At 35.8% G+C, this 14,100-nt stretch overlaps 1 protein-coding gene across 1 annotated transcript; it reads left to right on the top strand.

The window, feature by feature from the left end:
• The first annotated feature begins 1,183 nt into the window (after positions 1–1,183).
• LUM (lumican) lies at positions 1,184–12,316 on the top strand. Its single transcript, XM_077178762.1, has 3 exons — positions 1,184–1,533; positions 4,596–5,492; positions 11,280–12,316. The coding sequence occupies exons 2-3, from the start codon at positions 4,616–4,618 to the stop codon at positions 11,432–11,434; spliced, it is 1,032 nt and encodes a 343-aa protein (XP_077034877.1). The 5' UTR covers positions 1,184–1,533; positions 4,596–4,615; the 3' UTR covers positions 11,435–12,316.
• Positions 12,317–14,100: the final 1,784 nt, after the last annotated feature.

Below are 14,100 nucleotides of genomic sequence, written 5' to 3' on the forward strand. Positions count from 1 at the left end.
TCCCAGAGTGTAAATGGTTCTCCCACACCAGGGAGACAGGCATGATGTCAGAACATCAAAAGCATAACATTCCCTCCCTGTGGGCTGCACTGGCACATGGCACTCTGTGTTAAGCAAATTGTTTGCTAATTGGGGCACTGCAGAAGCACAAAGGTCTGTAAGTGTTGGTTGTGTTTCCTGTTCTTGGTGAAGGGCACTGGTTTTCCCTGCTCCCAGGAGCCTTCACTGCTGTGAAGACTGAGATGCATCAGCAGCAAATTTTGGTAGAAACTCACATCCAGGCTCCTCTTCAGGAAACTGATAGGGTTCTCTAGCCCAGAAACATTCTGTATTACAACTTTTCACAAAGATAATAGGTTGAAAATCATCAAAATCCCTGAATTTCTACCCCAACAATTACAATGCAATTAAACACACAAGACACTTTAAAATGGCTTGTGTGCGCTTTCTATAAGCACATTTGACATTTTTCCCTACCCAAATCTATAAAAAAATATGTTTCCCATAAAAAGGAAGACATCCTCCATTTAGAGATAAGGGAAAGTTCTTATGGGAGCATTAAGATCCACTTTAAACTGTTACTTTCTTAATGTAATTTTTTTCAACATTTTCGGTGAAAGTAACATCTCATCCAAGCCTTAAGATGCATTCTTGAACTACATCCATGGAATAAGAAACAGACAACATAAAGCTGAGTAGTTCCAGATTCTGAAATGCAGGAGAAAACTGTAAGTGCAAAAAGAACGAATGTATGGAGTGAGTTTACAGTGACTGCTCAAAACCCATTCCTGGGATGCGTTTTTATTAAACAAACATACATTTAACCAGAAAAGAAAATCTCCAGACCAAATCAATTCCAATGATTTGCAGAAGAGTCTTTGAACGCAAATATGTACTCTTTGAACTCAGTATGTAATGTGGAAAAGGGTATGATTCAAAGACAATTTTGAATCTGATCCTTAGGCTAAAGTTTTCATTAAGGATATTTTACTGTGGTCATAAGACAGTTAAAGAAAAAGGCAGAAAAATGAATGAGTCACTTGGCTGAAGAAGAACAGCAGCATTGAGGTCTGAGTGCTATGTGTTAGCTCATGTCTAGCAATATAAAATAAGTTGGAAAACAAAAGCCTGTTTGCAATTTATTTTACAATATAACGTGTTTTCCCTCTGAAATACAAAAAAAAAAATCTTGTATAAACCTGTGGCTTTTTAACTTTCTCAGGTTTGTGAAATATCATTCTCTGATCCCACAGGAGGAACAGATGGGTTGTCCTTGTACAAAATATGGTATCCACCTGCACTTCATTAAAGAGCTGCATTTTTGTACATGCCACACCACAAGATCACCATGATGACATAGCAGCTTCAGAGAACAGCGTGACTAGGGCTTTTTTTTTTTTTTTTTTCCCTCTTGTAACACAGAGGATCTGGCAGACTTTTACCTCCTGACACTGTTTAGAGCATATATTGGTCGATACAGCCTCTTATTGCATCTGCTCTGGGAATTAAGGAAAGCAGCTTGAAGGCAGTAAGGTAAGTGCTGCTGCATGCTTTAACCGTAATGTTCAGCTGTTTAAATGTAGCTGTAATGGGAACATGAAAACATGACAGGATAAGTTTGCCAATTTGTAAATTGAGCACAAATTAACAGTTTCACTGTCGATTCACTTTCTCAGTTTCCTTAAAACAGCTTCACATATTTTGTACATCAGTGCTGCAATTTTTCACAGTCTGTTTTGTTCTGCATCGGAATAAGATTTGATACACAGTACAAAGAAGTGTGTAAGAGTACTCACTGTTTACTTTTTCATTCATAATATTAATGAGAGCTTTGTAAACCCCATTTGCTAAATCATTTTGCTCCATTCTACAAAAAGACAATGTATCCTGATATTTAAATAATTAATCACATAAACAGTGAGAGGGAAACAGTAGATATTTTAAAAATTCTAATTAATTTTAAAGCTCATTTTAAATATACCAGTGAAACTTTAAAAATATAGTCTTTTACAAACTTAATTTAAGAAGTTAAACTACAGAATTAAGGTTGACTGACTGTTAATTTTATATTTATTCTGTTTCATAATAAATTAATGATTAAGGAAATATAGACAAGGTCAAACATAATTCAAATAGTATTTCTATATTAATGTAGCAAGCGTTTTCCCAAAATTATGGATTTATCATTTAGTATGTTTTGGCAAGTTGCCTGGGCAACTTCACAAATATTTTCACAGGTATTTTGCAGGACAACTGCTTAGAACAGGCACAGACAATTAATTAAAGCATGTTTATGTTGTAATATAAGCATCTAAGAATGTTTTCTGATTTTATATCTTGGATTCATGTAGCTCATTGCAACAAACAAACATGATCTATTAACCTTTTACACTTCTGACAGTGAGACAGTCACATACCTGAATGAGAAATGCATTAATAAAACAGGCTAAATAAATTTCCCATTTACTTTGCAATTTTGTGTTGCACACAGGCCCATATGCCCCTGAACTATTGAATTGTCACATAAATTCTAAAACGTTTTGATAAATTAATTCAAAACACTTGCCATCTAACATTTTTAGTTACTTGAAGGGTTCTGCAGAGCAGTAAAATTTTTACTCTATTTAAAGGACTGTAGGACTACGATATCAATAATGCAACTTAGCATTACAAATATAATTTGAAACCAAAAAAAAAGAGTTTCAATTTAAAATGTCTATGTTATTTTAAAACTATAAAATTAAAGAGGTGTGTAAAAAATGTCACCATAAGGCTAAAGAGTGTAGTCCAAGGAGTTCATTACTCGTTTTATACTTTGAATACAGAAGTATTTGATTTCCTTTATTTGATGTTTAGTACCTAAATAGGACTGGATCTTGAGAGGAATTGTGTTACTGCACTCTTTGCTTTCAGATGAGCTGTACTTATTTATACCAGCAGGGGACTAAAGGTCTAGCTCATGTTCATGTTGCATGTTCTCATGCAGTAATGAAAGACAGGCAAAGAAAATTACACTGACAACTAATATTTCAATGATTATCCTAGGGTTTGTAATTAGGTAAATGTGATGGGACCAACACCATGGAGATGATATGCAATCAGATTCCTTTTCCAGGGGACAGCAGCTTAATATCTAGCAGTGGGACTTTATGGGTTATTGAGTAAAGATAACATAAGAACATTTTTAAAAAATTCTTTGTGCTGTACTGCATGAGATCAATAGACCCTGCCTAGAGATGCTTTAAATGAGATTGTTATCTCACTAGAATATTGTATGGCTTTTAAGAAGTCAATAGAAGGAAAGACATTTAGAATTAGGGAAAATTTTGTAGCTATGGCCCTGCACTTTAACATTAAGTCCTCTGTGTAACAATTCCAATAGCAAGACTAACTTACTCTGCTGGAAAATTGCCCAGATCTGAGATCAATGCCTTGTGGTCTGTTTACAGGCTTCACATACTTTCTGAAATTCCTTGAGAAAAAAAAAAGGTTTTAAGGATTTTCTTAATCCTCTCAGTCTCTGAACAGTAGTTGAGTACTTGGAGCCTTGTCTTTTACTAGTGAAAATCAAAGCTCACTGACTTTATTGATTCTAGACCTACTTTTCCAGCAGAACATCTGTCTGTCCAGTTAGAGGTATAAACAAGATACTAGTCTTCACAGATTAATTGACATCTTGTGGAGTACCTGATGAGAAAGCTATGGCCATAAAGAGTTAAGTGACCCCATGTATACTGAATCACAAACACCTCCAAGGACACCAAATATCCTTTTGCTGTATGTGAACTGAAAAACTAACTATGTAAAGCCAGTTCAGTTAAATTAGAAGGGGCATAAAATGTAACCAATACCTTTGTTGTATAGAGAATTTGCAAGAACATTTTCACTATCTGAAATTCAGTCATTTCAGGTCCACTGTCAGATTCAGTCATTTCAGATCCACCACACACATATGCAATACTGGTTGTTTGGCATGTTAAAGATAATACACTTTATATTCCTATTAGTTTGTTCTTTGTGTGACTATGAGACTTAGTGTCCCATGCTTTACAGAGCATAATCCATGAGAAAAAGAGCTTTCAAGCCACACACATCTTAACAACCCACTATGCATGAGAGCATTACCCTCAGTTTTAGCTTCCCTGTCTCTTTCAAACTTAAGTCAAATAGCCACATGTTTAGAAATGAGACAATTCAGCACATGGAATGCTTGGTAGAATTTAAATGGTGGAACTGTCTCTGAATGTGGCCTTCAGCAAAACTGAAAACTTCTGTGGCAAGTTTAAAAACCTTGTACTTCATTCTTTCTTGTGACTTAATCAATGAATGCATAAAAATATAAAAAAAGTTTTACTTACAACAGCAAAATGGCCAGCAATTTTGCGTTGCAAAGGAAGATTATACAAGGCAGAGGCAGTAATATAGTATTAACAATGTAATACTAACAACCCAATATATTTTTCTCTTAATTAAAAACTTTAAATAGGAACCATAATTAGTTTTTAAATATAACCTTTATGTGGTAAAATTTCAAATATTGCTGAGAGAGATAAAAAACTAAAGTTATATCCTGTTTATTCCCTTTCATCATACAGGAACAGGACACATTAGAAAGATGACTCTAAATTTCCTAGCTGTCTTTCTGCTGTTGATTAGTGGCATTTTTTGCCAGTATGACTACGGTCCTGGAGATGATTATGGCTATGATCCTTTCGGGCCATCTGCAGCAGTCTGTGCCCCAGAATGCAATTGTCCTTTGAGCTACCCTACTGCCATGTATTGTGACAATCTTAAGCTGAAAACCCTTCCAATTGTACCAAGTGGAATTAAATACCTTTATCTCCGAAACAATATGATTGAGGGAATTGAAGAGAATGCGTTTGACAATGTAACAGACCTACAGTGGCTGATCCTGGATCACAACCATCTGGAAAATTCAAAAATTAAGGGAAGAGTCTTTTCTAAACTAAAGAACCTGAAGAAACTTCACATTAACTACAACAATTTGACGGAAGCTGTTGGACCACTTCCCAAAACTCTAGATGACTTGCAATTAAGTCACAACAAGATCACAAAAGTCAGTCCTGGTGCATTTGAGGGGCTGATGAATCTGACTGTCATTCACCTCCAGAACAACCAGCTGAAAGCAGATTCTATTTCTGGGGCTTTTAAAGGCCTGAATTCACTTTTGTATCTTGACTTAAGCTTCAATCAACTTACAAAGCTACCGACAGGACTGCCTCACTCCCTGCTCATGCTGTATTTTGATAATAACCAGATTTCCAATGTTCCTGATGAGTACTTCCAAGGTTTTAAAGCCCTACAATATTTACGCTTATCCCACAATAAATTAACAGATTCTGGAATACCAGGTAATGTCTTCAACATCACATCTCTAGTTGAGTTGGATCTCTCCTTCAATCAACTGAAGAGCATTCCAATTGTCAGTGAGAACCTGGAAAACTTCTACCTCCAAGTCAACAAAATTAACAGTAAGTTAAATTTGCACATATTCATTAGTGTTTACCACAGACTAGATACTGATGGCCAATGCAAGTATCTGAAATAACACATGAACCAGTCTGAAAAAATAGTACTGCTTAGACTGTTAGCACACTGACATTTACCTAACAGTTGTCCACATTCATGTTAAAAGACAGATATTTACTGAATAGCCACTCAATATATCCTTAAAATGAGAAATTTATGCTTTCATGCTAAAGTGGATTTTTTCCTCAAACTCTCATCTTTTGTAAATTGGAGTAACTACATAGAAGCCAATGAAGTTGTCTTGTACAATTCAGGAAAAAAATGAAAAGTTTCACCAGTGCAAAAAAATGTTCAGAATTCTTAAGTTAACAAAAAAGAGAGATGTCAGGTGTGGATATGACTATGGTAACCTTTCAGGACCTGGTAATCAAAATGCTGGAGGGAGGAGAAGGGGAGAAAAATCAAATTCATAAGATAGCAGGCACAAGATGCACTGAAACAGATACATCAAAGTAACTGCATTTGTTTCTTTCCTCCCTTGCCTCATGCAGTATCCCTCCAAACCTCTCTTGAAATCCAAAGAGCTACCCCTGTTCTTTCTTTTCATTCCCATTTTGCACATCACATGATCAGGTGGCAAGTTTGTCTCCATTCATTTATAATCTGAAAAATGTTCCTTGTGATGTCAAGAAACGCCACACCTTGCACGAGACCATGCAGGTTTCTGCAGAGACAGGGCTTTCACAAGGCTGTCCCCTGCCTGGGCTGACAAGGAGGTGTTGCAGAGCTGGAGAGGCCTCACCACCATGCCAGAAGTTCCCCAGCTGCACCTCCATCAGTGGTAGTCCCTGATGGAGAGGGAGATATTCCAAGTATGACTGTGGTCTTCAGGAGGATTTACATCATCTTGCTTGTTGATATAAAGCTTGTTGTAAACCACAAAATCCTCCCTTCTGTTTGCCTGCTTGTATCCATCAAGGATTAAGAGTATCAGTGTTAGCTACTCCATACATAGCTAACCCCATGGAGACGCAGCCTTTAAAACCAAACATTTTTAGTGCAGATCTTACCAGATTTAGGGCAAGATATTTTGAAATGTTTTGTATTTACTATGTTTCATTTTTCTCAGTGGCTTTTTTTTTCTAGTGCATCTCAGTTTCTTGTTTTGATGAGGGAAAACAATGAGTTAATAGTTCCCACCCAAGGCACTACATACAGCAACCTGTGGAACTCTACCAGATACTCTGCCACTCCTAAAATAGCTAAAAATTATGATTTTTAACTTCTCATGAGATATAAGCACTTTCCCCTACTTAGAATGATCTCAGCCTTCTGCAAAATAACCAGGTACCAAGCTTGGCTGCTATTCACTTTTCCAAGGACATCAGGGTCAGGGACTATGACAACAATTTTAGCTTTTCAGGGCAAGCTGCATTTTCAGGGGGATGGTGTGGGGAGTGGATGTTCACCAGCTACTGCTACACTATCATTGCTACCCTGTGGACTGATGCAACAGAATTATGATTTCCTTTTTTTTTTCTTTATCATAAAATCTAGCAGACTTGAAGAATCAATTTACAGGCATAATATATAGTTCCCTAAGATGCTGATAGACAATGTGGTATAAAAATTAATTATAAATAATCATTAATACAGGGAAAACAAAGCCCTTGGATTTCACCATTCATTACACCTGATCTACAGTTGTGAGTGCTTAGTCTTTTGGGAAATTGAATTAATTGATCTGTGATTATTTAAGCCTCAAACCAATGACCAGTTCATTTGTTTAATAAATTGTTATGATGTACCATTGATTTATGAAAGTAAATTAGGCCAGCTTCCATTCCATGTGATGGCCTATGGTACCCCTATGCTGTGAGAGACTTCTGTCTAAGAAGTAATGATAATTTGTCCTCAAATACACAAAAGATATAATCTTTCAGTTCATGCTTACTTAGCTTGAAGTTTTCATTATACTGACACCTAACATAAAGATATTTCTCCAGAGTTCTTAACTTGCTATGTTTCCCTTTTCTCATGTACCTTAAAGCTTGCAGTTAACATTTATACTTGTCTAAGAAAGAATAATCTGGTTCTAGCTTTGTTGATATTACTGGAAAGAATATTTCTCTAAATTGCTGTCCATGAGTTTCACCATGGACTTGTTACAATCATTGTGCATTGTCATTCATAAAAAATAATCTGTTTGAGAAATACCCTTATTGAGTGACTGAGTGTTTTGAACAAGAACTGATGAATAAACAAACACATCAAAATATGTAGCAGAATTGGCTATGCCTTAGAATGTGCTCTTACAAGAAGCAGTGGGTGAAGCAGATAGCAAACTGTTGAGAAATCAAATTCAGAGTAGCTCCTCTGATTTCTAATAAATTGAAGCACATCCATTATATTGATCGTAGGTGTCAAATCTACACTTTTATCTACTGTACTTGGTGCTTGTTGGATTTCCAAGCTAGAATAGGACCATGGAAGATTGAGAAAAGCTTTCACTTTCTCCACAGCTCAAACCTAAACTGTAGTTTCTAAATTGAAATGCCTTTAAGATGCCATTATTATTATATACACACACACATGAATGTACACAAACACACACACACAGACACAGAGACTTGTGTTACAGACTTCTCAAGCCAAAAAGAAACTCTGCAGGATGGAAAAAAAACCCGCAAGAACCAAAGAGTTTCAGTGAAACAAGAAGAAGGTCCAAAGATGGCCTTCTCCATATTTAATCTATACTTGTAAGGGATTAATGAGGAAATTGTTGCTTCCACATGAAACACCAGGAAGTAATGGGATTACTCCACATAAATGGAGTATGAAAGGGGAAATATGAAAATGTGCCAGAGGACAATTAAGAGACTACATACCAAATTGTGGAGGTGCTTTATGGTCTTTTATCTGGTTCACTCCAACAATTCCCAAAGGAGTTTTTTAACATGGCCTATCTAAAAATGTTTCACATGTGATTAGTGGACAAGAGACCAACAATAGTGACTATGGAACTTCAGATCCTGTTAGGATTGCCCAGTGTACTCTTAGATGAAAATCCAGTTTTCATCCAATACTTATTCTCTCAGTGTCTGGCTTATGCAAGATTTCTGTGTTGGGAAAATATGTGGGAAAAAATTCCAGCTACACTAGCTCTGAACCTGAATTTTATAAATTCAGGAAGACATTTTTTCACCTGCAACATGAATAAGTGTAACAAAAGAGGAAGTAAACTACAGAGATATTTGATGCCACAGTACTCCAGTCTGAAGGATTGCAATTCCCATACAGATCACACAGGTAACAGCTCATCAAGTGCACTCACAAGAACCACTGGTCTTATTTTCTGCTAGTAGAGACTGCAATTAAAATGAAACATTTTTAATATGTTTTTAACAACTGAAAATTGTATGAAGAGTATAAAAAATTGATACCCACATACAAAAGGTGTGGACCAAATATTGGAACAAAATCCCACTGAGGTCCAGGAGTGAGTTCATTTGACTTCTGTGAGGCCAAGATCTCCATCCACTTCCCAGGTGGTTTTAGTCTCATAAACACTCGGTACACATCAGAGTTTTGTTATCACAGTTAAATTTTGTGATTTACATGTATGAAGTTTATGTTCTTTGAGTAGTTAACCATCTATCCAGCTTGTATAAGCAAATCTTCTTTTGCAACCAAATATTATGCTCAAAAGTACCAATATGAAAAAAAAAACCCTAAAATTTAAATTTATAAAGTTTTTTAATGTTTGTCATCAGCAAAAATGTACTTACTATGTCATTCCTGAATGACAAGAAGATGGGAAAAAATTGATATTAGAATTCATGTTTATTTTAAACTTTACAAATTAAATCCAAGTTATCTGAAGAAAACTGGAACTAAATAGTCAATGACATAGCCTATAGCTCAAGAAAATGAGCTAAAATCTCAGGAATTTATGTTTTCATTCAGCAAAATTCCACCCAGACATAATCCTATAAAAATCTCTCTGATCATATGATCTTAATGAACAAGAATTATCAGTTTGCTTCCGCTAGTGCATTCTGAACCAGAAGAGTATCAGAATTGGTCTGAAGTCTTAAAAGTTTCCTGTATTACAACATGGACTGCCCAAAGGTTGTCATTCACCTCTCACCCTTCCTAAAGAAGGCTGCACTCTACACAAAATTTAGGAAATTGCTTTAATTTGCTTTAATCAAATTGGTGATAAAGATCTTACTTTTAAATTATATTTCCTTAACTCCTACTCAAAGCAACTTATTTTGTTGATGGTACTTGAGTCCTTACCCACTCTTAATATCATATCTCTGTCCAAAATATTACCTAAGCTCTTATGCTCTAAAGAGCTCCTTGTACAGCTTTATACTTAGTATACAAAAGCCATGTTTCATTAGTGATAGAAAATTATTATTATTAAAGCATGTCCTGGAAGAATCCAATTAGAAGAATGTTAATCCAAAAGTTTATGAAAAGGTAAGAAAGGTACTTCCTCCACTTTCTTTAGTATTACAATTTGATCATACTTTCTTAGATGAGTTAAGTAGCCATGTAGAAAAGATACATAAAGGTGGCCTATGAAAGGTAAATCAAATGGCATTTGATTTTGATAATACTAACTTGATGTCTCAGAAATTACGAGATGCATGGGTTCATTGAAGGAGTCCCTTTAACCTTTTAAAGTATTTTCTGTGTGAATTCATCCAAAGTCAGTGTTCTGAAGAAGAACAAGTCTCTCAGACTGTTTCTTTAGTACTTATAGAGCTTTTCAATAGATTAATCCTCTGTCTGACTTAAAGGAAACAGTGAATGAAGACTCTCTTTGCAAAATTACACAATGTGGCATGCAGGCGACATCAGATTTATTCACATACATTCTCTCCTGAGGATTGATCTTCTCTGCATGAAAGAAGTCTATAAAGAGGTTGGGTGTGTGCTCTTCATACTGAGCAAAAAAACTTCAGTAATTAATGTTATTTTTACCTTACAGTTAATATTGATCATAGGACACAAGGCAAATTTCTGTTCAAGGTCTATCTGATGTTACGTGAACAAAATAATCCCCCAACTGAATAGAGATCATAAATAACATGATATATAAATTACAATAAATATATATATATTTTATCAGTAATTCCCTTATCATACTCGCCTAATTCTGATGTGGAAAGGTTCAACTGCACAGTTTAAATGTAAAGCTCTTCTCCAACCTTAGACCCAAATTTCATTCTGAAACAGGTAAATCAAAATGGCACATATAAATACATACAAAATACACAGACACCCATTGGGCTGCCTGTTCTTTAGGGTAAAGCTGTATCATGATTTCAATTTCTCCAGAAACTTCAATATCTTATAAAACAGTTTTTACCCTTCCATTGTAATGTACATAAACTGGCTGATTCCTCTCTTTGCATCTCTAGGGGTTTTTTTTAAGATTGTTTTTTTCCTTTTATCTAAATGCCAGATTAGACCTCTATATAGAATCCGAAGTCTAAAAGTCAAACTTGTACTGGAAGAAAATGGCATTTGAAAAACTCAGCCTTTAAATTCCTCTCACAACTAACAGAAAGAACCTCTCCCAACACAAGTCCCTCAAGTTCCAATAAATTTACAGAGATTTACATCAGCGTAAATGCAAAATACTAAAAATAGTATAATGAATTAAGGTCACAATTTTCAACTGAAATCCAAAAAAAAAAAAAAAAAAGCAGAAAAATAATGGGTTTGTCCTAATTATTAATGTTTTCCTCTTATTTCTGTTCTCTTTGCTTCAGAGTTCCCACTGAGCAGCTTCTGTAAGGTGGTTGGACCGACGACCTACTCCAAGATCACACACCTGCGCCTGGACGGCAACAACCTGACGCGGGCTGACCTGCCGCAGGAGATGTACAACTGCCTGCGCGTGGCCGCCGAGATCTCTCTGGAGTGACGCACCCGGCATCGCCCAGCTCCCTCCCAGGGGCACTTACTGCAGGAATAACACACCATGGTAGTGCTTTAAAATTAGGGTATGCCTTAAAGCAAGTGTCAAGCTGCATAGTATCCATTCTGTTTGTGAAGATTTAGCGAGGACTTGGCAAATTTAAGGGAACGTGTGCATATTTTTACAAATGGTTCTATTTAGAAAGCACAAGAATTACTAAATCTGATGCAAAATATTTCTTTATCTGGCTAAATGAGTTGATTTAAAAGATTCAACTTCATAAAAATCTATATTCATGCATGCAATACATGCCAGCAGGTTCCAGACTCACAGGGAAGTTAGGAGGGATTCATTGTTAGTTATAGAGAGCAGTATGGGCTGGCCTGTGTCCATACAAGATTCCTGTCAAACTTTCCTAATCATCATGCCTTTTATATATTGTTACCCATTGCAAAGGAAAAAATTATTTAACAATATACAAACAATTTAAAATTTGTGAAAATATGTGTTCAGAGCCTATGACATTGTTATATTAATGGAATACATGAAAGATAACGAGGAAAAAATATTCAGGTTAAATAATTGTTTACTCTTCTTTTTGTCATACTTTCATTTAACTGTCATGGTAAGATTTTTATTCATTGCTGGTATAATTGTTATTTCAAAATAAATCATATATACAAATATTTTTATTCAATTACTTGCATGCTATTTTTAACCAGACTGTAGAAAATAAAACATATCAAATAGTGTCCTTTTGTCCATATCATTGACAACTATGTTTCTTTCTTTTATAAAATGAAAAAAAAAAACAGGTTAGGACAAGACAATCTAAGCTATTCTATCATTATAAAAATTATTGTAAGGCTAAATAAACTGTTTTCTCTACTTTGATGTTTCAATATGTTTGTACACATAATTTAACATGTGCCACTACACTTGCATTGGCCAATAAATCGATGCCTTATGAAGTTTGCTGTATGGGAATCATGGCACTATGAAAACGTGCAAACTAGTGTTTCAGTGTTGTCAAAAGAACAGTGAAATCTGTCAGAAACCACAGGTGGTGAGTAAAATGCAGCTACACATGGTAAAGACATGGTAGTATGTTCCACCCAGGACTAAATAGTCCAAATGCTGTCAGCATCTTGGAACACACTAAAATAGATGTGTTAGTAACTGAGAGCTGTAAGTGGCTTGCTTGCAAGTACAGATCATCCCATGGGTACTGTTTTATTTTCAACTACTAGACCATTAAACACTCAAACAGAAACTTTGCTAGTTTCTATAGCAAAAGCAGAAACTATCACCTCTGAAAAAAACCCCAAACCAATTCATACCAAACCATTTAGTCGGCATGTTGCCAGTTCCAGATGTTCAAAATCAAAACACAGTTCACAAAGAAACCCGGGACTAAAACAAAAGGAGAGATTCAGAAAACAATAGAAATATTTCCCTCCTTTTTTTTTTTTCATTTTGGAATTCATAAATGTTGCTTCTTTTTTACCCATGTACAGGAAGGATTGACAGTAAAATTTGTTACAAGTTGGCTAGAGTTTTCATTGCAGAATGAAGTGTAAATCTGGGGCTTTCTGAACACATCAGGGTGGGAATCACTGTGGAATAGCACCTAGGCATTGTTACACAGAAAAAGAAGAAGGAAGTGCATGCAAAACACCCCAAAGAAAAGAAAATTGAATGAGAAATGGTATTTAACCATTCCCAGAGAGCTTTTAACCCAACTGTTCCCTTCATGTAAAAATATACTAAACACTAAGACCTCTAGAGCACAAACTGATGAGATATGCCAGCTGATTGCTGAAGTCTAACAACACAACAGAAAAGTATTATTCTTTTCAGCTTGCTTCAGTACACTGATTACATTTATGCAAAATGAAGGAGTGTGAACAGTGAGACTGAGAACAGTCCAACTCATGATAGAGTAGAACCTGTTAAGAGAACTTCCTTCAACCTTCTTCTTTCCAGGTAATGCCAAGGTGCTCCCCTTAGCCTCTCTGAATATACCTTATGTCTCAGTCCATGTCTTACTGCAGTCTGCCACTGCCTAAAAGAGTGATACAGAAAAAGTGCCCAGTGTCAGGATGCACGGTAAAAGGGAATGGTGGCAAAGAGAAAGTTCCAGAAGGAGAAATTTCAGCTGGACATATAAAAAAATTCTTCACAGTGAGTTCATAAAGTACTGTCACAGATTGCCCAAGGAAGCTGTGGACTCTGTATCCTCAGAAATGGGACAGATTTGTCTTTGAAGCTAGTCTTAGTTTTAGAAGGAGATTGAACTAAACAACCTTCAGATGTTTCTTCAAACTTATTTATAACTTCTGTGAATCTGTGATTCTAAGAATACTAGTAACCAATGGGGAAAAATATCAGTTTTACTAGCCAGTTCTACAGCTGAAGAGTTTAGCATGAAATTCATGTGGAAAATTTCTTGTTTCAGGTTCCAGTCCATAATTCCAACTCCTATGATACTCACAAAACCTAGATTCCATAGGCAGGAACTGTGGAATCTTTCTTTCGATACCTTTGCTGGCTTGTGCCAATCTGCTCCCATCTTAACACTTGTGATTTACTGAGTAGTGGCAGTGAAATCAGAGATCCATCCCTTCTTACTCTCCCATGTGGGACAGCACTAACAAACATGCCACATCCTA

Source organism: Agelaius phoeniceus, chromosome 5 (assembly GCF_051311805.1).
Source record: "Agelaius phoeniceus isolate bAgePho1 chromosome 5, bAgePho1.hap1, whole genome shotgun sequence".
Classification (NCBI taxonomy): Eukaryota; Metazoa; Chordata; class Aves; order Passeriformes; family Icteridae; genus Agelaius; species Agelaius phoeniceus.